This window comes from Paroedura picta, chromosome 6 (assembly GCF_049243985.1).
Source record: "Paroedura picta isolate Pp20150507F chromosome 6, Ppicta_v3.0, whole genome shotgun sequence".
Classification (NCBI taxonomy): Eukaryota; Metazoa; Chordata; class Lepidosauria; order Squamata; family Gekkonidae; genus Paroedura; species Paroedura picta.
Genome location: NC_135374.1, coordinates 126,776,975 through 126,800,684, shown reverse-complemented (window position 1 = coordinate 126,800,684; position 23,710 = coordinate 126,776,975). Strand labels below are relative to the sequence as shown.

The window sequence follows — 23,710 nt, the reverse complement described above, 5'->3', positions numbered from 1 at the left end:
TATTATGAGATATCTGTGGAAATTTACGACACCATTATGCAGAGTCAAAGGAGCATCACGTGCTAGAACCAAAGAAACACATAGATAGCTCTTCATGGCAATAACAAGTGACAAGAGGAAATGATGCATTGAGAAGAAGAGTTGGTTTTTATACCCCACTTTTCACTGCCCAAAAGAGTCTCAAAAGTGCCTTTCCTTCCTCTCTCCACAACAGACACCCAGTGAGGGAGGTGAGGTTAAGGGAGCTCTGACAGGAGTGCTCAGTCAGAACAGCACTATCAGGGCTGCGACTATTTCAAGGAACACCCAGCTGGCTGCATGGGGAGGAGTGCTGGTTTGCTGGATCGGGGAAATTCAGTTGATGTCGTTTACTTGGATTTTAGTAAAGCTTTTGATAAGGTTCCCCATGATGTTCTGATGGATAAGGTGAAGGACTGCAGTTTTGATTTTCAGATCGTTAGGTGGATAGGGAATTGGTTAGAGAACCACACTCAAAGAGTTGTTGTCAATGGTGTTTCATCAGACTGGAGAGAGGTGAGTAGCGGGGTACCTCAGGGCTAGGTGCTCGGTCCGGTACTTTTTAACATATTTATTAATGATCTAGATGAGGGGGTGGAGGGACTACTCATCAAGTTTGCAGATGACACCAAATTGGGAGGACTGGCAAATACTCTGGAAGATAGAGACAGAGTTCAACGAGATCTGAACACAATGGAAAAATGGGCAAATGAGAACAAGATGCAATTTAATAAAGATAAGTGTAAAGTTCTGCATCTGGGTCAGAAAAATGAAAAGCATGCCTACTGGTGGGGGATACGCTTCTAGGTAACACTGTGTGTGAACGAGACCTTGGAGTACTTGTGGATTGTAAACTAAACATGAGCAGGCAGTGTGATGCAGCAGTAAAAAAGGCAAATGCCATTTTGGGCTGTATCAACAGAGGCATCACATCAAAATCACAAGATGTCATAGTCCCATTGTATACGGCACTGGTCAGACCACACCTGGAGTACTGTGTGCAGTTCTGGAGGCCTCACTTCAAGAAGGACGTAGATAAAATTGAAAGGGTACAGAGGAGAGCGGTGAGGATGATCTGGGGCCAAGGGACCAAGCCCTATGATGATAGGTTGAGGGACTTGGGAATGTTCAGCCTGGAGAAAAGGAGGTTGAGAGGGGACATGATAACCCTCTTTAAGTATTTGAAAGGTTGTCACTTGAAGGAGGGCAGGATGCTGTTCCCATTGACTACAGAGGAAAGGACACACAGTAATGGGTTTAAACTTCAAGTACAACGATATAGGCTAGAGATCAGGGAAATAATTTTCACAGTCAGAGTAGTTCAGCAGTGGAATAGGCTGCCTAAGGAGGTGGTGAGCTCCCCCTCACTGGCAGTCTTCAAGCAAAGGTTGGATACACACTTTTCTTGGATGCTTTAGGATGCTTAGGGCTGATCCTGCGTTGAGCAGGGGGCTGGACTGGATGGCCAGTATGGCCCCTTCCAACTCTATGATTCTAGGATTCTATGAGTGGGGAATCAAACCTGGTTCGCCAGATTAGAAGCCCCCTCTCTTAACCATTACGCCATGCTGGCTCCAGCAGGACATTTAAACTGGGGGGCGGAAGGATCCCGAGAATCCCAAGAGGGCACGGGGGGAGCTACCCTGCATGGCTTGGGATGCTTGGCTGGGCTTGCCAGTGTGATGTCCTGGTTAAAGCATCGGATGCGGCCCTGGGGAATCCCACTGGTGCCATGGAAAGTTGCTGGATGTGGGTGGCCTTGACGAGTCATGCACTGTCAGCCTAAACCTACCTCGCAGGATACAATGGAGGAGAATCACTTGTCAATTGGGACCTCACTGGGTGAGAGGCAGGATAGTCAATAAGTAAGTAAATAAATGAGCCTTGGAAGGTAGATAACAGGGCTGGTTCCAGGTTTTTAAGGCTCTAGGAAAACGGTGCCCAGGGGGGGCCTCCATCTGCTCACCTGAATCTTCCACTCCCACCGGTTTGTTCCCCACTTTCTCCCACACCTAAGCCCCCCCCCCCTCACACACACACATGCCACACGCATACCACTGGGCATGCAATTCTCCCACTATTACAATTGATGTCCAAATGACCAAGATCCCTTCCCCTGGAGAAAAAGGCTGCTTGGCAGGGTTGGTTTTATGGCCTTCCCTGCCCCATCTCCACTCCCTCCGAATCTCCAGGTACCTCCCGACCCAGAGCTGGCCATCCTATCTTGCGGGGACTTCTCTGCTTCCTTTGCGGCTTTGGATCTTCCTACGGGGATTCGGCTACTATTTACCACCGCAAATCTTGTTGTTCCTGTTTTGCCTCTCTCGCATTCCCTTTGTTCTTTTTCCCTCCAGGCAGGCTGGCGGCACGGGCGGCCTCTCATTAGCGCTCTCTGAAGACGTGGGGAAGGCAGATATGGTTAATCCCCTCCCACGTACCATTCAGGGATTGGCGCCTGCCGGTAGGATTTGGGCGTCCCAGAAGACGGAGGGTTAAAATGCAGGCAGCATCCTGGTGCTCATCCATCATCTTGCAGGCGAGGGTGCCGCGGAGGGACCGCGGAGGTTGCCAATTAAGCTGCATTAAGCAAGATGGACAGGACTCCCAATGAACGAGAGCCCATTGTCTCCATCGAAGGCGACTTTATTAAATGACAGAAAGCAATCTTTGGCGGCGGCCGTTCTTTTTAATCAGGGCCTCTAGCTCCAGCCTCTGACTCATTAAAAAGTTCCATTTGGGAGAGACGGTTCCTTCATCCGTATTCCCACCGAAGAGAGGATATTAAGACTGGAAACTCTGAGCTACAAACACAAAGTCTCTGAAATTGTTCTTACACGACAACCTTCCTCCTCAGAAGAGAGAGCTGTTTCTCACCCCGCCTGGCTCCGAGGACGTGGCTAATCCTGGACACAGACTTTCTCCATCTTGGCCAAATCGTTCGTCTTTTGAAATTGCTCTGGGAGCTAATCTTCAGCTGATCTTATGATGTGGAAGATCCTCCGTGTTATAGGGGAGTTTTTTAAAAAATATCTCCGTGATGTGTTGGACCTTCGGACTGAACCGTCTCCGTCATTCTCGGATGCGGGATTTGATTGATTGGGGAAGGTGTGTAGGCAGCTACCAGAAGTCAGATGAAATCCAAGATAAAGGGGGACAAGCCTGGCTGAATAAAGGAAGGGAAGAGCCTGATCCTAATCTTGTTTACTCAGAAAAAAGGCCTTCTGAGTTCAGCATGCATAGGAGGGGGAGGAGAGGAAAAAGAAGGAAAATATTCAGAAGTCGGGTTGCCATCTCTGGGTTGGGAAATTCCTGGAGGTTTGGGTGAGGAGCTTGGATATGGTGCAGTTGGTAGAAATGGCCTCAACAGGGTATAATCCCAGACAGCTCATCCAGAGACCGGTTCACCTGGAGAATATGGCTGCTTCGGAAGGTGGGCTTTTTGTCATGGTATGCCCATGAAGTCCCTCCCCTCCATGAACCCTACTGTCATTAGGTTCCAAGCCCCAAATTCTCCAGGTATTCCCAACTTGGAGCTGGCAAACATAAACCCATGCTCAAAATTTATACCCCGTTGTTCACTGCCCCACTTTTCACTGGCAGTCTTCAAGCAAAGGTTGGATACACACTTTTCTTGGATGCTTTAGGATGCTTAGGGCTGATCCTGCATTGAGCAGGGGGTTGGACTAGATGGCCTGTGTGACCCCTTCCAACTCTATGGTTCTATGATTCTGTGAAAATCTGCAGTTTTCTCCAGGGAGACTGATCCCTGCAGTCTGTAATTCCGGAAGATCTCAAAGCCCCACCTGGAGACTGTCAAACCTATCTAGAAGTGCTATAAAAAAATGTTTCAAACAGGGTTGCCAACTCCCAGGTAGTAGCTGGAGATCTCCTAGTATTACAACTCCTCTCTAGGTGAAAGCCAACAGTTCCCCTGGACAAAACAGCCACTTTGGAAGGTGGATTCTGAGTCATAATGCCCTGTTCAAGTCCCTCCCCAAATCCTGCCCTCCTCAGGCCCTACCCCTTAAATGTCTAGGTATTTCCCAAGCCAGAGCTGGCAACCCTTTTTCAAACCTGCTTCTCTCATGAACAGAAAGGAGAGAAGGTTTCGTGTTGGAGACATGGGCGAGGAAAATATCCTTAAACCACAGGAGCCAAGCTTGAAAAACAGCAGTGGCAAAACCTTAAAAAATAAATCTATTTTTCTGCGGGCTCCTTTGGACATTGTCTTCCCAGCTCTGCCATAAATTGGAGCTGTTCTCTTGTTTCTGGGCAACATAAATACAAAAAGAGCTAGTGGGTGGGGGTGGAGGAATCAGGAAGACAACAACAGCCAAATAAAATCCCTGACAAGACTAAGTCTGTCTGTTTCTTTTTTCCTAAAGTTTCTGAGAAAATCCGGAAGAGGCAGAAGGAGGCTTCCCAAGGGACACTGGCGGACATTGCCCATGAAAAGAACCTGGTCTGATTTTGCTTCACGAACAGACAGTGCAGTGCAACTGTGCCTGAGGAGATGTGGAAAGTCTTACAGAAGGACGGGGTCCTTTTTGGCCTTGGCCCCAGCACGGTGGAACAAGCTCCTAAGGGAGAACAGGATCTCAATCCAAGGGAGAGCAGGATCTCAATGCTCCACAGGGCCTGCAAGACGGAGCTGTTTCTCTGGGCTTATGGTCCAGGCCCACAACAGCATTCACCAAACAGCTGGCCTGCTAGAGTTGGGTGCTTTGGCGCCAAAGCACCCACCCTAGGCCTCACTGCTTGGACAACCAGGAGGAATCAGAAGATCGGCTCCGTCTAGAGCAGTGGTCCCCAACCTTTTTATCACCAGGGACCACTCAACGCCGGGGACCACTCACTCCCTTTTACTGCCTCTACTCTCAACCACTGCCCTAGCACTCTCTGGTCGCTATGGTAATGTTTAAACATCCCTTCAAAATAAGATACAGACACGCCACAACAATGAAGTGTGTTGTAAAGGGCTGGGGGGGGGGGATGAAGTAAAGGGCCGGGGGGGGGGGAGAAGGTGTCCTTCGGGGCCCACCTCCAATTAGTCGAAGGACCACATGTGATCCGTAGCCCACAGGTTGGGGATCGCTAGTCTAGAGAACACCCCTGTCTGGGTGTTTTAGACAAGCTGGTTGTGTAGGTCGATTGTTTTAGGGTTTTAAATTGTATGTTCACTTTACAGATGTCACCCCATCCCGAGCGTTTGGAAGGCCAGGCTACAAGTTAAAATTGTTGTTGTTGAGCCAGTGTGGTGTAGTACTTAAGAGCATCGCTGGCAGGGGCTCATGGGAATTGTAGTCCATGGACATCTGGAGGGCCACATTTTGACTACCCCTGCTCTTCACAATGCTGCTGGATTGAAATCCAGATGTTGTACTTCAGACAGACATGGCTACCCTCTGAAACCAGGAAGTGCATTCGGTCTGGATGGAGAGGGGTCTGGGGTTCACACGGATCTTGCAGTTGAATGCCTGTTTGAAGGGTCCCGAAGGAACGGTTTTTTCACCCTAGGGCGCCGTCTGCAGGGAGCTTCCGCATGGGGCCCACGCTAAGGGAGGTCTAACTGGAAACCCAGATCTGGCGATGATCCCCCTTTTACAACTGGCAAGTTAAAAGGGAAGCCAAACAAAAGGGGGAAAGGAGAAACCTGAACTCGGCTGTCATACACAACTGCCAACACACACAGACACACAAAATGTTGCCACTCTGACCTGTGCCTGCTTTCCTTTATTGAGTGTATTTTAAAAGGCCCAGTCTACCTTTCCCTCCTTTTCATCTGTCACATAGAATACCTGCAAGTTAAAGTGTGTGTGTGTGTGTGTGTGTGTTAATAACCAGGCTCCGTCGGACCACAGGCCCAGAGGTATTTTATCTGACCTCCAGCCAAGTGGAAAGAAAGTCCCAAGCATTCCTCACGAACGTCAAATAACACAGCCCCAAAACGGCAGATTATGGCAGCACTGCAGTGGCGTTCAGGACACGGTGCAGTCATGGGTTTAAACTTCAAGAACAACGATATAGGCTAGATATCAGGAAAAGGTTTTTCACAGTCAGAGGAGTTCAGCAGTGGAATAGGCTGCCTAAGGAGGTGGTGAGCTCCCCCTCACTGGCAGTCTTCAAGCAAAGGTTGGATACACACTTCTCTTGGATGCTTTAGGATGCTCTGGGCTAATCCTGCATTGAGCAGGGGGTTGGATGAGATGGCCTGTATGGCCCCTGCCAACTCTATGATTCTACGATTCTACGGCTTTGAGAACTGTAGGAAAGAGAACCAACCGTGTGCCCCGAAATACGGGAGCAGGAAGCCACAAGCAGCAACACATGGAGATGCCATCCAGGGAACAAGACCCTTGGCCCATACAGTCCACTTTATTAGGGCAGAGGTGGCTCTCCTGGGGCTCATCAGGCAGATGCCGTTCATGTCACCACTGCACATGTTGGATAATGCAGTTCCAGTGAACTTTAGAAGTGGATTATCCTGTTCTGCACAGGAAAATCCAGCTGCAAAAGCGCATTGAAACTGCATTATCCAATGTGTGCAGAATGGGCCGTTGTTTCTGATTGTCTTACAGCATGCTGATGCAAGCAAGTCAAATGATTACTTCCGCAAGAGTACGTGTACACACACCGACCCGGCTCTGGAGCGCTTAGGGCAGCCAACCTCCAATGTCCAGACTGCAGAGAAAACAACTGATTTGGAAGGTGGATTCCAGGGCAGTGTACCCCCCAGAGGTCCCTCCCCTCCCCAAACCCCTCCCTCCCCAAGCCCTGCCCCCCAATCTCCAGAGCGGGCAACTCTCCCTGCTCTACTCTTTGGTTAAACACAAATCACTTCACAGGCTGAGGGTAGATCAAGTGCAGAAGAAAAGGAATAATGAAGAGAACATTTTCTTGTGCGGTCAGAGAAATCTCTCCTACCGCCCCCCCCCCCCCCGCGTAAAGCAGGCAGTAGCTGGGTAAACGATGGCAGACCTTTTTGGTACCCACCCCCCTCTGCCTTTTTGATGAATCCATGTTAATGCAATACGGTGTGATGTATTTAATCTGTTCCTTAAAGAAATGAAAGACACACAAAAAGCGAGTTCTTCTGCGTGGCTAGAGCCCGCCCATCATTTACGTGGACAGCGTGGCTCCCGGTTGCCCAGCAGAAGAACCTGTTCTACATCTCCTGCTTAAAGAAAGAGCAGAAAGCCTAAACTCCCACCCATCCCCTGCCACGGTTTTATAGCTGATCTGTGGCAAAAGGAAAATAAAAGAAACCCTCATTGGAAATCTCGGTTCTGATTTCACAGGCAGATCCATCAAACTGGCGGAGCTTGTAAAATGGAAGATCTGCACGGAGAACGGGGTCTGGCTGCAGCCTTCGCACGCGGGACGCATCATGAGCGTGAGCCCCCAACCCGGACTCCTGATTTACCACAATGCGAATCATGCTTTTGCAGGGCCAGTCTCAAAAAGAGTTAGGGCACGCACACGATTAAGCCGTACTTTCGAGTTTTACACCAAAATCTCCAGGAATTTGCCCACCTGGAGGTAGCAGGATGAGGGGATTGGGGGCTAATTAATCAACTCCCTTTTGGCTCCGGGGAACCGCACCTCCCTGGCTCTGGGTTCAGGAATCGCCCACAAACATGTCCCTTGCCTATCCACAAACAGCAAGGAAAAAGCATCCCCCCCCCCCCCGCCAAGCATTTGCATTCTGCACGGCCATACCGACACCCCGGATCAGAAACAGGCTGCCTTGGGCTGAGGAACTTCTGCATTTCACGGGTATGCCATGGCCCAGGCTCTGATGGAAAGTTTTGCATCTGGTGCTGGATTTGGCCTTTGGACCACTCCTTTGCTGTATGTGGCTTAACTCAAAAGAGCTATCTGAATGAGCGAGAGACGGTTCAGAAAGCAGCCACCCACCCACCCACTAAAGCAAGAGGCCAGTGGCGCCCCATCGGCTAATGCAAGAGATGATCCGGAGCCCCTGAGTCTGCCACGGGGACATGGAGCCATCCTGGAGCCATGTTTATATTCATTAAGCCCCCCCGGAGGCCCCAATCCTGATGGGAACTGCTGCACAGGTGGATGAGGGGCTCTTCTCTTATTTCCATGGTGTTTCCAAGAGCCACAGTGTCCACAGGGTGGACATTTGAGACGTTTCAAAGACTCACCACTGGTGCAGCATCCCCGTGGTAGAGGTGAGGGTGCGGCATCATCTCATTTCTCTCTGGTGCCCCTGGACTGTTGCATAATTAGCCCTGTACAAACTAACCCGGCTATTCATCGGGAAGGAAAATGCAAAACACCGAAGACGTCATGACTGCAAACGCAAAAGGTCATGAAGAGCGAAATTTCTGCCCACCAATTTGCCTCAAAAGTCCCATCCGAAACCCAAATTTCGAGTTAGGTCTCAAAATTGCTCTGTTATCAAGATCTCTGAAAAATCCGTCCAGCAAAAGAATGCAAATCATCAAAGGTGTCCACAGGGATCTTTTACCAAGACAAGAAGGTGCCTCCCCCACCCACCCACCCCCACCCCTTCCCATGACACTTTACACTCTCGAAGGTAAAATTCGGACCGCGAGCGTAAGAGAGCGAAGCAGTTTTGCTCACCTGGCAGAAGCAGCTCAACAGACTGCAGTCTAGCTGTGATGGTGTGTAGGGTGAGGATAGCAAAGGAAAGCAAAGTCGGGAATGCTTGAAAAATAAAGCGGGAAAAAAAATCATTTGCAGTGGGAAAGGGATCATTCGCATTCAAAGTCCCACGCCCCAAATAAGAATTTTTTTTCTGCAGGGTACAGGGGGGTGAGAAGAATTCTAAATTCCCTTTCCCAAAGGCTCCTCCTCGCCTGCCCATCAAAGGCTGTAAGGAGGGCGTCCCCTATGCTGGATGACCATGAAGCTGACATGGCGAGCCCTTTGTGTGCATGGATATGCTGCTGGCGATTCCAGAGCCCATCCGGCGCATGATGCTCAGAGCACAGAGAGGGGGCACAAGGCATGTTCTGTCCCAGGCAGACAACCCAACAGCTGGTGAAATAATAACAACGAGGAAAGGGACGATTAGTCATGCAGAACAGCTGGTCATTGGCTGCCTTTCCTGGTGCAGGCCAAACTCTGCAGCCCTCAAGGTGAGCCAGCACTGCCCAGTTGCTGGGGGTGGGGCGGGGTTGGGACGAAGATGGGGAAATCTCAGTCTGTGCTTTAAGACTTTCGATAAACCTCTGGGGTATAAATCCCCAGATCAATAAACATGGAACCAGAACAGAATCAGAAGGTTTTCAAACACAGGCATCTGACCCTTGGTCCATTAAGGGCAGTGTTCTCAACTCACTCTGGCTCTGTGGGGTCTCAGCCAGAGGAGTTTCATACCATGCGCTACTGGATCCTTTTAATTGGGGACGCCGCGGACTGAACCTGGGACCTTCTGCTTGCCCGACAGATGCACTACCCATCAGCCACTGAGGAATTTCACTTCACCTCCTACCTGGTCCTTTTAACTGGGGATGCCAGGGATTGAGCCTGGGACTCTGTCGCTGAGCCACAGGTTCTGATCCGCCCTGGTTAGTGATGCACTAGCCCAGAATGGGAGTCAAGAGGTCTTGGGTTCCAAACTCAGTCCAGCCACCAGCTCACGGCCTCCCCTGAGGGGCAAGCCGGCCGGCCCGGGGCTCCTCTCGACTACCTACCGAAAGAACGCCAACTGCCCATTCCTGAACTGTGCTATGTAAAAGCCAACCATTATTGCATTGTGTTTTTATTCTTAACTACGATGCAAAGCAAGGGCAGTTGGTCGACCATGATGCAAAGCTCACTTGCTGGGTTACCAGCTACTGCGGCCCTCCAGATGTCCATGGACTACAATTCTCAGGAGCCCCTGCCAGCATTCGCTGGCAGGGGCTCCTGGGAAATGTAGTCCATGGACATCTGGAGGGCCGCAGTTTGACTACCCCTGAGCTACAAGCTCATAAAAATCATGAAACAACCCCAAACATCTGTGATTGCTCCCCTGCCTTAGGCCTGCCTGGGCCTTCAACCTGAGGCCTGCAAGGATGGGGTACACGCCAGAGGGCCAGGCAAGGATCCGGGAGACTCTGGTTTGTGTCCTCACTCTGCCAGGGAAGCCTCCTGGGTCAGTCTAAACTACCTCACAGGGCTGGTGCGAGGATAAAGTGGAGAAGGGGAGAAGGGGTAAGCCAATTTGGTTTCCATCAAATGAAGTTACATTGTGGTACTCTGTGTGTATGTGGGGGGGGGGGGGTACAAACTACTCCATCCAGTCAGAATAATGGTGTGGATAAGATTTCTGAATTTCTTTCTCTTTTTGCATCTGTAAAACTAGACTGTCTAACCGAAGGGCATGCAAACTGTCTACAGTCTTATTTATTTTTTACATTAAGAAAGGTTCAGATACGCAGGGCCAGCGTGGTGTAGTGGACAGCCAGCAGGGTGGGCTGGGTAAGAGCTGTGGTCTCTCATCTGGAAAATGATGATTCCCCACTCCTCTTTCACGTGAAGCCTGCTGGGTGACCTTGGGCCACTCCCAGTTCTCTTGGAGCTCTCTCAGTTCCACTGATTTTCAGAGGTGGGCTGGCATTGCCTGCTTGTGCATCACAACTCTGGATTTCCTTGGGGGTCTCCTATCCAAATCCTACGCAGACGTGGGGCTGCAGACGCTCTACTTCCACATCCTCTGCATCATGTTGGGAGATACCTGGAGATTCTGCGGAGGGCCTCCAACAGGGAATTAATGCCCTAGAATGAGCCTCTTGTGGCGCAGGGTGGTAAGGCAGCAGACATGCAGCCTGAAAGCAGTGGCAGTTGTAACCCCAGGAGGCCTCCAGGCACCACCTGGAGGCTGGCAACCTCTCATTCTTCACTTGTGTGCATCTGAAGCAGGGGCTCATGGGAATTGTAGTCCATGGACATCTGGAGAGCTGCAGTTTGACTACCCCTGCTTTAGGCATTTAGCAGGTTCTAATATGTAATTCAGCAATAATCACATTTTATTCGACTAAGACCTCGACAACTGTAGTCTTATATTGATTGTTTTCGCCTTTTTTGGTGCTGAGTAAAACAATTAATTCATAACAGGGGGAGGGTGAGAGCCAACCCCCCCCCCCCCCCCGCCTCCCACGAAAGCTCTTGCTGCCGCATTTTTGACCTGATATCCTATTCATTTAATCTGCTTTATGAAATTGCTGGAGGAAACATTCAGCTGTTTTCTGAAAGACCGACTTGGGGATTATTGGAAGCGGCATAATTGTTCAAGTGATCAGATGCAAGAAGAAACACTCGCTTCGACATTAATCTTGCTGAAATGGGCAATGAATTTGAGAAATAGACGACTGTCTGTCTGGCGTGCCAAAATGCTCCTCGCTGAGAGCAAGCATAGCTCATTGTGGGGGGAAGAAGAAAAATTAATTTCAATGGGCTCCTTTTAGAATTTTCAATCTTTATTCAACATCTGTTGTCTCTCCCTCTCCTTGAACATAATTATGAAGAATTCCAGGGATAAAACAGGGTTGTCTCTTTAACAACAGGCAGCTTGAAACATTCATCGTCTTGCCCCTGCACATGTTTCTTTCATTTCTGGATGGTTTTTCTCCTGCTCTCAAGAGAGCATTCACGTGGCTTATGGGAAGGCCTGAAAACCACTTTATTTCTTTAATTCATTTACTCCACAGTGCAATTGACATAATTTTATCCTTACAAGCACCCTGCGAGGTAGGTTAGTCTGAGAGATTGGGACTGGCACAAGGCCACCCAGCGAGCTTCTGTGGCAGAGCGGGGATTTGATCTACCCCACACTGGCTCTTGAAGTGCACGAATTTACCTGACTCCAAAAGATATCCTCAGTGCTCTCCAGAGAACAAAATCCCAGGGCTAAGGGAGGTGAATTTTGGAGCATTAATCAGAGTTAATTTCAAACATAGACTTCAATGTTGTTATCCATGCTGCTATAAATATGCAGTATATGCACGCACAACTGACAGATATAGTTTTCGTCTACCGAGGGATCTCCTCCTTCATTTTATCCTCACAACAACCTTGTGAGGTAGTGCAGACTGAGAGAGGCTGACTTGTTCAAGGTTAATTACTTAGCTTCCTAACTCAAAGCTGGCCTCATGACTTGTTCCAAATTAGCTCATCCAACACCTTTCATGGTGCTCATCAGGTGTTTTTAGAAGTGTGTGTGGACAGGCGGAGCTTTTGCCAAGTGAGACTTCTGACTGGCCACTGGAAATCTTACTGAGGATTTAAAAAGCCAAAAGCAGCAGCTGCCCCCCCCCCCCGCAGCACCCAGATCTTCACTGTGTGACTCAAGATGCATGCAATAGTTTTAAATACGTTAATCTTAAACAGGTGTTCTGCCTTACATATTGGAGAGTTAAGGTTCGAGTTAGTTATGCATGACCTCACCCCTAATATTTTGTGGTTGGCACTGCCCCCTGTGGCAGCCATTTTGTAGCTGGCTCCACCTACTGTGGTAGCCATTTTGCAGTTGTGCCCAACACCCTCTATCAGAATTCTAATTGTTTCCACAGTGGCTCTGATATATTGCTTCATGTTTCACGTTATGGCTGAGTCTTTTATGAAATACTAACAAAAGTCTTATAAGACCCTAAGGAAATAATAACAATCCCAAATGGAAACAGAGCTCATCAGTATGATTTTCGAATGTGCTTTGAGTCCCAACTTCAATGGGAAACATGAAGAAGAAGAAGGAGAAGGAGGAGGAGGAGAAGAAGAAGGAGAAGAATAATAATAGAATAATAGAATCATAGAATCATAGAGTTGGAAGGGGCCATACAGGCCATCTAGTCCAACCCCCTGCTCAACGCAGGATTAGCCCTAAGCATCCTAAAGCAAGAAGAAGAAGAAGAAGAAGAAGATTTGGTTCTTATATGCCGCTTTTCCCTACCCTACCCGAAGGAGTCTCAAAGTGGCTTACAGTCGCCTTCCCTTTCCTCTCCCTACAACAGACACCCTGTGAGGGAGGGGAGGCTGAGAGAGCCCTGAGATTACTGAAGAAGAAGAAGAGTTGGTTCTTATATGCCGCTTTTCTCTACCCGAAGGAGGCTCAAAGCAGCTTACAGTTGCCTTCCCATTCCTCTCCCCACAACAGACGCCCTGTGAGGGAGGTGAGGCTGAGAGAGATGCTCGGACAGAAGAGCTCTAACAGGGCTGTGACTAGCCCAAGGTCATCCAGCTGGCTGCATGTGGAGGAGGAGCGGGGAATCAAACCCAGCTTGCCAGAAAAGATGCCGCCTCTCTTAACTACCATACCACACTGGCATTTCCAATCACACTGGAAGTGATGTTGGAGCATCAGGGTGATACTGCCCCCCCCCCCCGCCATTGCCCCCTTCCAACTTTTCATGCTGCCCAGCTGAGTGGGGGGACGGGGGGGGGCAGGACAACCTCGGATAGAATTCACTACAGGACTGATTTAACATCAAACGGAAGCTACATGAGAAGCACTTGTTCGCCTGTGATAAATAATTTTCATTTTTCAAAGACACGGTTTTTGGTAAATCACATTTGCTGTTCGGCGAGTGGGAACGCAAATGTGGGAAGCGTCATGTAGAAGGGAGAGACGGTCTGCTTTGAAATCTGAGCGATCCAGGATGACTCCGCTCAGGCAGAAGACGCACGACATAATTGGTTCCCTTTGCATTCTCAACAGATCATTTATTAGGATGAGCAAGGATTCCTATGAGCAAATGGAGATGAGGTTACAATCAGGAAGAGCTCAAATAAAGAGGAACAACCAAACAGGCTAATTAATTGTTTCCTACCAGCATTAGCATAAAGGATAAACATAGAGGAAACACAGTTCAAAAGATGGCACGCCATGAGACTAATTAGCAGCAGGATGGGCAGACCCCCCCCCCATCCCCTATCCAGGGAAAGTTCTCTTGTTCTATTAAATCTCATTTGTTTCCCTAGAAATATGATGTTCCCTAAGCGGAAACCCCCGGATCCATAGGATTCTGCTTTGTCTAAAGTAACTGAATCAGGGGTGTGCGGAGAATCCCTCTCCTCAGGTGCCCCAATCACATGGCAGCTCCCTTTTCTGGCTTCTCCAAATCCCCCAGGATGGTTTTCACCTGTGCATGAATAGTAAAAAATGTCTTAAAACATTGTTTCAGGTGAAATTTGAGAGCCAGTGCAGTGCAGCAGTTAAGCATCTCAGGCTAGGGAGCACCAGGTGTGAATCCCAGCTTCTGCCACAGACGATCGCTGGGTGAACTTGAGCCAGTAACACACTCCCTGCCTGGTCTACCTCATAGGGTTGTTGTAAGGACAACAAGGAAGGAAGGAAGGAAGGAAGGAAGGAAGGAAGGAAAAGAAGAAGAGTTGGTTCTTATATGCTGCTTTTCTCTACTCAAAGGAGTCTCAAAGCGGCTTCCAATCGCCTTCCCTTTCCTCTCCCCACAACAGACCCCCTGTGAGGTGGGTGAGGCTGAGAGAGCCCTGAAACCACTGCCCGGTCAGAACAGTCTTATCGGTGTCGTGTCACCAAACTGGTGTAAGTTGCTTTGCTGGGACCCACAGTGGGGACGTCATCATTAGGAACGTCTTGTGGGCTGCAGGGCATAAGTGTGCCAGGTAGCATCTCCATGGGCTCCCAACTGTGGGGGAGAAGGATGCGGTATAATAATGCATTTAATTAATCCATCCTTAACACAGCCTATGTTGAGTTCGAGTGGCTCGGCATGCCTGGAGATGGGTGGGCCTCAGTTGGCCCTGTCAAGGGAATGCAAAGAAATCCGTGTTCCCTTTTTTGCCGGGAGCCTCACCGGGGCGGATGTCAGGCCTGGGCAATCCCGAAAGGGGGAGATCAGGCATCCTGGCCTGGCTTCTCCCCACCCCCACCTGCAATGCCACATTCCTAAAAATAAAAAGAAGTGTCCAAGTGGTTCTGCTACCACACTCAACCTGTAGGAAAATAGGAGTAGTGTGATGATGGATTTCCCACTGGCACTAGAGGACAAATCTGCCACTAGAGGACAAGCCAATGAAACTGGACCCAAATTAGGAATTGCCCGAGTGTTTTCAAATGTTCCTGCTGAGGCGGAACATAATTCCTTTTTATATCTTTTAAATATAATACTGTCTTTCTGGGCAGCATTGCACGGGGGTGGGGTGGGGGAATAGTTACAGATTATAAGATCGTTCCTCTCTTTTATTCTCCCGAATGAAGTCTATTTCCCTCTGAGAAGAAGGTTAAAAATAATTTTGATACGAAACATCTCTCTCATATCAAAATTCTTGCTTTTGAATCAGATAAGCAAAGTGTCAGAATATACATTTTTAAAAGAACGTCTTTATGTTGGAAGCGGCTTTTATAATAAAATATTACATTTGTCATTTTTTGGTGAGAGTACCCTTTAGTAGTAGCCATAAATATGTGCATATATAATGCAGGTGTTCCTTTTGTGATGTAAATTTTTAAAAACTTGGGGGGGGGGTGGAGAGATTGTGGTTCACCACTTTCTTCTTAAGCCACGGAATTACAAACTCCCCCTTTTGTTCCAAGCCATCTTCCTCTGCTTTCAGCAAAAGGCATCAAAGCTGCAACCTGCGGCTTGGAAGTAAAGAGGAAACACCAGAGAATGTTCAGACCGACTGAATGGCAAACCATCCATTGGGCACCTGCAGGATCCACCTAGAGGACCCATAATCTTGCCATTTCCCCGAGAGCCCTGGGACAAAAAGAGCCAGACAGAACACAGCAGTACGAAGAGCGCTTCAGGTTAATTTGCACAGAGTGCTGCATTCCGGGCCGGGGAAGGGAGGGTGCAGGCACCTTCAGTAGAAAGTGTAAATTCCTTTTCCTTTTTAAAACACACAGGAGGGACAGATCAGGAATTTCATGACACTGTTTACAATAGGAGTTATTGGGCAGATCATTGATCGCTCTGGCCATATCCAGAGGCCCTGTGTTGGGTGGGCTCCCCATCTACGGCCTTCTTGGATGTGGCAGCGAACCTTCTGCCCTCTTCCACCGTTGTCTTTGGCCAGCAAAAGACGAACACTTTGTGGTTTTGTTTTGTTTTGAGCTCCCCAGTGAACTGTTATTGGCTGCGCTCTCTGTTTGCTTTTATCCATTTGACTTGCAGGAGGGCATTTTGGCTGGAATAAGATGCGACACTCCAATGCTGGGTATAAACAAGGCCTCAGCTTTATTGCCTCCCCATGGGAGGGTTGGCGCAGCATGGGAGAGGAAGCCTGACCTGGCAGTCAGCGGAGTCCACAGGCCCCATTCCCCACGGGGAGAGCAGATCCCCTTGCCTACTGGGATCTGCTGCTAAGGGAAGCGACCCATGTGGGGGAGCCAACTGGGTGCAAATCTCACTTGCCTGGCAACGAGCCCCTAGCTGCCCTGCTGGGTCAGCCGTTCTCCTTTACATGCCACCCCAAATGGAGGCCCCAAACCCCAGGGAGTCCGAACGCACATTGGACTCCCTGCCAGCAGGCTTCATCCTGTGCAAACCCGCAGCTGTGACGAATTCACCATGACAACATCCTCTTCAAACTCTATAACAAGGCTGATTTCTATTCATACAGGGCGGGTGGGAGGGAAGCTGCTCTCTGCAGCATCCTGGCTAGGCAGACGGGACCCTTTATAGGCAATGTGGGTCCTGCCCCGCGGATGCACGTGTGCTGCCTGATGCAGCGGGTGCCACGGAGGGGCCCTATGGAGTCGCGTCTGCATCCTGCCACCCTCCGCTGCATCAACTGTTGGCTAAGGTAAGTCTCAGCTGTGTTTTTATATTTTATGTGTATGTTTTTATTAAAAATTTCTCTATCTCTCTCACACACACACACAAACACAAACAGACTCACTGTATTTTATATGCTTTGGATTGTAGGAAACCATTTAATTATTGTCCCTTTTGGGACCCTAAATTTGGTGGAAGGACATCTAAGATAAGCACCCATCCACCCACCCACCCATCCATCCAAAAGGGTCATTAATAATAAAATTTCCCCACCCTGTGATGACATTATGATTGATTAGAAAACTAACTGCTAACATATCTGGGCACATTATGCACACATTGGATAATGCAATTTCAAAGTGCTTTTGCAGCTGGGTTTTCCTTCTAAAGTTTCCCCAACATGTGCATAATAGACCCCAAATGGTGTACTGGTTCTCGACCCATTCCAATCCAGCTTCCAGTCTGGCCATGGGGTAGAGACGGCTCTGATGGATAACCTGGTGGATAACCAGAGCCTGGTCAGGAGGCTGCTGGACTGAAGCGGGTCAGCACTGCTAGTGTTACTCTATCTTACACCAGTGTTTGACAAGGTGCAAGAAGAAGAAGAAGAAGAAGAAGAAGAAGAAGAAGAAGAAGAAGAAGAAGAAGAAGAAGAAGAGCAAATGTTATTCCGATCTTCAAAAAAGGGAGGAAGGATGACCCGGGAAACTACAGACCAGTGAGTCTGACCTCTGTTGTGGGGAAGATAATGGAGCAGATATTAAAGGGAGCGATCTGCAAACATCTGGAGGACAATTTGGTGATCCAAGGAAGTCAGCATGGATTTGTCTCCAACAGGTCCTGCCAGACCAACCTGGTTTCCTTTTTTGACCAAGTAACAGGTTTGCTGGATCGGGGAAATTCGGTTGATGTCATTTACTTGGATTTTAGTAAAGCTTTTGATAAAGTTCCCCATGATGTTCTGATGGATAAGCTGAAGGACTGCAATCTGGATTTTCAGATAGTCAGGTGGATAGGGAATTGGTTAGAGAACCGCACTCAAAGAGTTGTTGTCAATGGTGTTTCATCAGACTGGAGGGAGGTGAGTAGTCGGGTACCTCAGGGCTCGGTGCTCGGCCCGGTACTTTTAAACATATTTATTAATGATCTAGATGAGGGGGTGGAAGGACTACTCATCAAGTTTGCAGATGACACCAAATTGGGAGGACTGGCAAATACTCCGGAAGATAGAGACAGAGTTCAACGAGATCTGAACACAATGGGAAAATGGGCAAATGAGAACAAGATGCAATTTAATAAAGATAAGTGTAAAGTTCTGCATCTGGGTCAGAAAAATGAAAAGCATGCCTACTGGATGGGGGATACGCTTCTAGGTAACACTGTGTGTGAACGAGACCTTGGGGTACTTGTGGATTGTAAACTAAACATGAGCAGGCAGTGTGATGCAGCGGTAAAAAAGGCAAATGCCATTTTGGGCTGTATCAACAGGGGCATCACATCAAAATCAAAAGATGTCATAGTCCCATTGTATACGGCACTGGTCAGACCACACCTGGAGTACTGTGTGCAGTTCTGGAGGCCTCACTTCAAGAAGGACGTAGATAAAATTGTAAGGGTACAGAGGAGAGCGACGAAGATGATCTGGGGCCAAAGGACCAAGCCCTATGAAGATAGGTTGAGGGACTTGGGAATGTTCAGCCTGAAGAAAAGGAGGTTGAGAGGGGACATGATAGCCCTCTTTAAGTATTTGAAAGGTTGTCATTTGGAGGAGGGCAGGATGCTGTTCCCATTGACTGCAGAGGAAAGGACACACAGTAATGGGTTTAAACTTCAAGTACAACGATATAGGCTAGAGATCAGGAATTTTTTTTTCACAATCAGAGTAGTTCAGCAGTAGAATAGGCTGCCTAAGGAGGTGGTGAGCTCCCCCTCACTGGCAGTCTTCAAGCAAAGGTTGGATACACACTTTTCTCGGATGCTTTAGGACAGCGGTCCCCAACCTTCTAGTAGTCGGGGACCGCCTCTGAGGGTTGGAGAGAGCCGGCGGCCCAGCCGCCGCCGCCGCTCGCAAACGCGCACGCGCAGTTGTCGCACATGCGCGTTTTCGCCACTAGGTGGCGCTAACGCGCATGCGCAGAGCTGCCACGCGTGCGCGTTATCGCCAGCAGGTGGCGAAAACACGCATGCGTGGCAGCTCCGCGCATGTGCGTTTGCGTCGCTGCCGTGCCGGCGGCTGTGCCTGCTTCTTCCACCCCTCTCGCTGTGGGGGGGGAGGAAGGCGCGGCCACTGGCGGCCCGGTACCATGGCCTTTGTGGCCCGGTACCGGGCCGTGGACCGGGGTTTGAGGACCCCTGCTTTAGGATGCTTTGGGCTGATCCTGCGTTGAGCAGGGGGTTGGACTAGATGGCCTGTATGGCCCCTTCCAACTCTAGGATTTTATGATACTATGATTCTAAGAAGAAGAAGGAGTTGGTTCTTATATGCCGCTTTTCCCTACCCAAAGGAGTCTCACAGTGGCTTACCGTCGCCTTCCCTTTCCTCTCCCCACAACAGATACCCTGTGAGGTGAGGAGAGCCCTGATATCGCTTCTCGGTCAGAGCAGTTTTCTCAGTGCTGTGGGGAGCCCAAGGTCACCCAGCTGGCTGCATGTGGGGGAGTGCAGAATCAAACCCAGCTCGCCAGATTAGAAGCATTCCTACCCACTACACCAACCCCAAGCTTCTTGCTTGCTGCCTTGTGGACGTGGGGATAAAAATGCTTCCTCAACTTTCATTTGATGACCTTGTGTCCTAGGGTTTCCAGTCTGCAGGTGGGACCTGGAGGTCGCCTGGGATTACAACTGACCTACACACCTCCGAGTTCAATTCCCGTGACAAAAATGGCTGCTGCGGAGAGTGGCCTCTCCAGCACACTACATCGACATCCTTCTTCACCCCAAACCCCGCCCACTCAGGCTCCACCTCAAAGTCTCCTGGAAAGACCCGACCCAGAGCTGGCAACTCTAATTTACTCCCCCTTTAGCTATTAGCAATGGGAATCTGGATAGAAACGAACGATAATTGAAATTGAACATCACCCGTTCCATAATATATATTTATCTTCACTAATCTGAATTAAACAAAATGGGCATTTGGATGTAATGGGGTGGATCCAGCCATGCCATTCAGCAGAAATTGAAACGGCTTCCAAGACTCCTTGGCCTTCTGGCTCGCTGTTGGCAGGCAGTGTTTGAGATCGATGAGGGCCACCGAAACAGGAAGGGTGGAGGAAGGGGAGGAGGGCGAGTCAGAGGACTCTGCTAAGGATGGGCATGTTGGCCAACCAGCAGCGGGAGCAGGATTCTACACCCAAAGCCTCTATCTACTAGGAGGTGTTTCTTGGAGCCTGTGAAGAACCAGTGGGCCACCATTTGCCTGCCCCCGAGGAGGACCTTCTCCCTGGACTGTGGATCCTTTAATTGTTGCCTTGTGTTGCTATTGTTCACAATGGTTGAGTTATGCCAGGAAGGGCATGGCAAGGCTGGCCAGCTGCCTGCTATGGTGGGCAACCTCTCATCAACTCAATGGACCACTGAGAGCAAAATGGGGGGAGAGAACCAGCATTCCAAGACACTCTAGGAATTTGTATTGTGTGACACTCTAGGAATCTGAGGAATTCCTAGATTTGTGGGACCAAGGGACTGTTCCTGGGGCCAATGAACTGTTTTAGGAATAGGATGAGTCTAGGGAGGGCTTTTGTCCGACAAGCCCTGCTGAGCATCATGCAGCACCAGCCTCTGGGGTCTCCACCTTCCAGAGCTCATGGCAGTGGCCAGCTGGCAAGCCAAAGGGGAAGGCAGTGCCTGCCTCCCTTCATCCAGTGCCAAGGGACCCCATGCAGCCTGGCTGCAAAGCGAGACCTTTCATGAACTGCGAATGGAGACCTCTTTATTCCACACGTCTGAAGGAGGCTCCCTGTGCGGAGGGGCACGACCTCTAAAACCCTCGTCCCCAGTCAACGAGAACCAGGAAGCTGGAGTGAAATATGCGCTTTAATGTCACTGAAGCAGGGTTACTCTCTCCTGTCTGCTTTGAATCTGTCCGGGAGTTCCACCAGATGAGCATTGGGAGGAAAACAAACAAACAAAGAAAGGCGTTTTCTATTGAAACCAATGGAAAGAAATAAAGACTAGAACAAGGGTGGCTAAAGTGTGGCTACTACAATGCTGGCAGGGGCTCATGGTAATCGTAGTCCATGGATACCTGGAGAGCCACACTTCACATACCCCCCATAAGAAAATCTATTTGAACTAGGGCTGCCGGTCCTCAGGTGAGGCCTGGAGATCGCCTAAGGTTATAACTGGCCTCCAGATTACAAAGCCCAGTCCCCCAGGATGAAATGGATGGTTGGCGGTGGGCTCTAGGGCAGAAGTCCCTCCCCTCTCCAAGCTGCATCCTCACCCGGCTCCACCCCCGGATCTCCAGGTAAAGGAAGCAAAAACAGTACAGAAGGAAACTCATTGATTACCACTACACAGGAGCCAATTTTCAGGGGCTGTCTGTAGTTGGAAAGGAGGCTTGCCCACTCAGGGTTGGAGGGAGTCTAGGTGGTTTTGGGGAGGGGCTGGGGAAGGGGGAGGGAGGTTTGGGGAGGGGAGGGTTTCAGTGGGAGATAATGCCACAGAGTAGGGTTAGCATAGCCTGAAGAGCAAAACAGAACAGATATTTCCCAACTGGCCACTTCAAAACATGTGATCGCTAGGACTAATCTCATTTTCAATACCTCTCCTATTTAAGCTGTGTTAATTGCTACTTAGTAGGATGATCCCTAGCATCCCAATCACTCAAAGAGGACACTTTAAGCCTTTTTTCTTAAAGATCCCAAAAGAGGATCCACACCAAAGAAGGCATAAGTCTTCTGGAAGAAGAAGAAGAAGAAGAAGAAGAAGAAGAAGAAGAAGAAGAAGAGTTGGTTTTTATACCCCACTTTTCACCACCTGAAGAAGTCTCAAAGAGGCTTACAAATGGCTCCCCTTCCGCTCCCCACAACAGACACTGTGAGGTAGGTGGGGTGGAAAGAACTCTGATAGAACTGTGACTAGCTCACAGTCACCCAGCTGACTGCCTGTGGAGAAGTCGGTTCTCCAGATTAGAGAACACCACAGCTGTACAAAGAGAACATCTGGTACTCTTGCCACTGAGCTCTCCCTCCGAAACACAACAAAAACCCAGGAGCACCTTCAAGACCAACCAAGACTCATTCAAGGCATGAGCTTTCCAGTGCATGAACTTGAATAGATCTTTGTTGGTCTTACAGGTGCTCTGGGGCTCTATTTCGGTTGTGCTCCTTCAGACCAACGGAGTGACCCACTTGAACCTCTCCTCTGAAACAGACAGTCTTCCCAAGGGAACAGGATCGACTGTCACATTAGGAGCTCCTCAGGCTCCACCTGAACACCGGCAACCCTAAGTACGACTCGTGCCAGACTGCAGACACCCATTCTGGAAGAAATGGCCGCTTTGACAGGTAGGCTGGCCTAACTGCATCTTCCACTACGACAGCTTCAGGAGGGCAGCAGGGTAGGTCTGGAGTTGCAGACCAAAGTCCGGGATCTCGGGGTGCAGGTGCAAGCGTGCCCATGAAAGCTCCCACCTTGAATAAAACTTTGCTGGTCTCAAAGGTGCCGTGGGACTCTAACTTTGTGCCGTATCTTCCACTGTTGCAGTCACTCGGGTCATTTAGCAACCTGGGAACGCCTCCTTTCATTACCAAAAGCAAGTTGTGGCTGCAAAACGAGGGTTGAAATATTCTGGGTCACCAGACTGGTCGCATGGATGAACTCCCTCTTCACTGCAATTCCCAGCGGCCTGGAATAGAGATCCTAGCTGGGGATGCCTGTAGTTAGCGAGGGGTTCAGCCACAGCCTAGCGAACCAGGTAATCCTAGCAAACCGTTTTTCTTATGGAGGCTCTCCCGTTTTCTTCTTTGGTCTTTTTCTCCCTCTCCAGGGGAAGGGGGTCAGGACGACATACAGATCTAGAAGACTTTACTGGCATTTAAGAACAAGATATGCAAGTAATATAACATGATATAATTATGGTGAAAATGGGGGCCATTCCACACAAATGTAGCAGGTCTTACCTTTGGTAAACGCTACTAATTCAAGGTTCCGCATGATATCGCACACAATCTGCAACGCTCCTGCAACACTCCCGCAAAAAGCGGTTCGTTGTAGCACTTTACGGGGAATCCAGAAAAGTGGATTCCCCCTGAGAAAACCGCTACACTTCTGCACACAAGGTGCAACACAACAGTGAAAGGCATGTGCATTCTCAATGTAGCGGGAGAAAGAAAGTCCCTTCCCCGCTATTGCCGGCAAACTTCCGGCGAAGCGATCACCATTTTTTTCCTTAGACGGGGAAAGCAACGAACGAACAAGGCTTCTCCGGCTAAAGTCCCTCCACAGAAGTGATTAAAAGTTAAACAAAGCTCCCTACTGCAAGTGTCTTTAAAGTTCCCAAGGACAATACAGCCCCTTGTTCGACACTGTCCATAATTTCGGCCACAAATCTCACCCATGGGGGGGGGCGGATTTTTTTTTTACTTGAGGAGCCTGTAAACGATTAAGCTCCAGCCCCTACGCCTGTGGAAAAGGTCTTTCTGATACATTGAAGGAACGAATATGCGTTGCTACAGGTGTTTTTGGGTTTTTAAAAAAGAGTTCTTAAAGGGAAACACGAACACAACAGTTAATTGGCTGTTAAGGGGCGGGAGGAAGCGTGGAAAAATATCGCCTCCCTTATTGCGATTTTGGCGAGACCAGAAACTTGTGTGTTACGAGAAAAGCGCTATTGGGAGAGGCTTTTTTCGCTAGAAACGGCTGTGTGCGTTACCACGATCTGCTGCTGTTGCCTGCAGCGCTTTTCAATAGCGCACAGATTTAGCCACATTGCCCTTTGTGCAGAATGGCCCTGTATTTCT

The 23,710-nt window shown here is 49.3% G+C and overlaps 1 protein-coding gene across 1 annotated transcript in view; it reads right to left on the bottom strand.

Annotated features, from left to right (window-relative positions):
• The window catches only part of PCDH17 (protocadherin 17), a 193,592-nt gene that overhangs the window by 35,958 nt on the left and 133,924 nt on the right, over positions 1-23,710 (bottom strand). Inside the window, exon 4 of the mRNA XM_077344311.1 lies at positions 8,629-8,712. Coding sequence (XP_077200426.1) covers positions 8,629-8,712 — 84 coding nt within the window. The remainder of the gene's footprint in view (positions 1-8,628; positions 8,713-23,710) is intronic.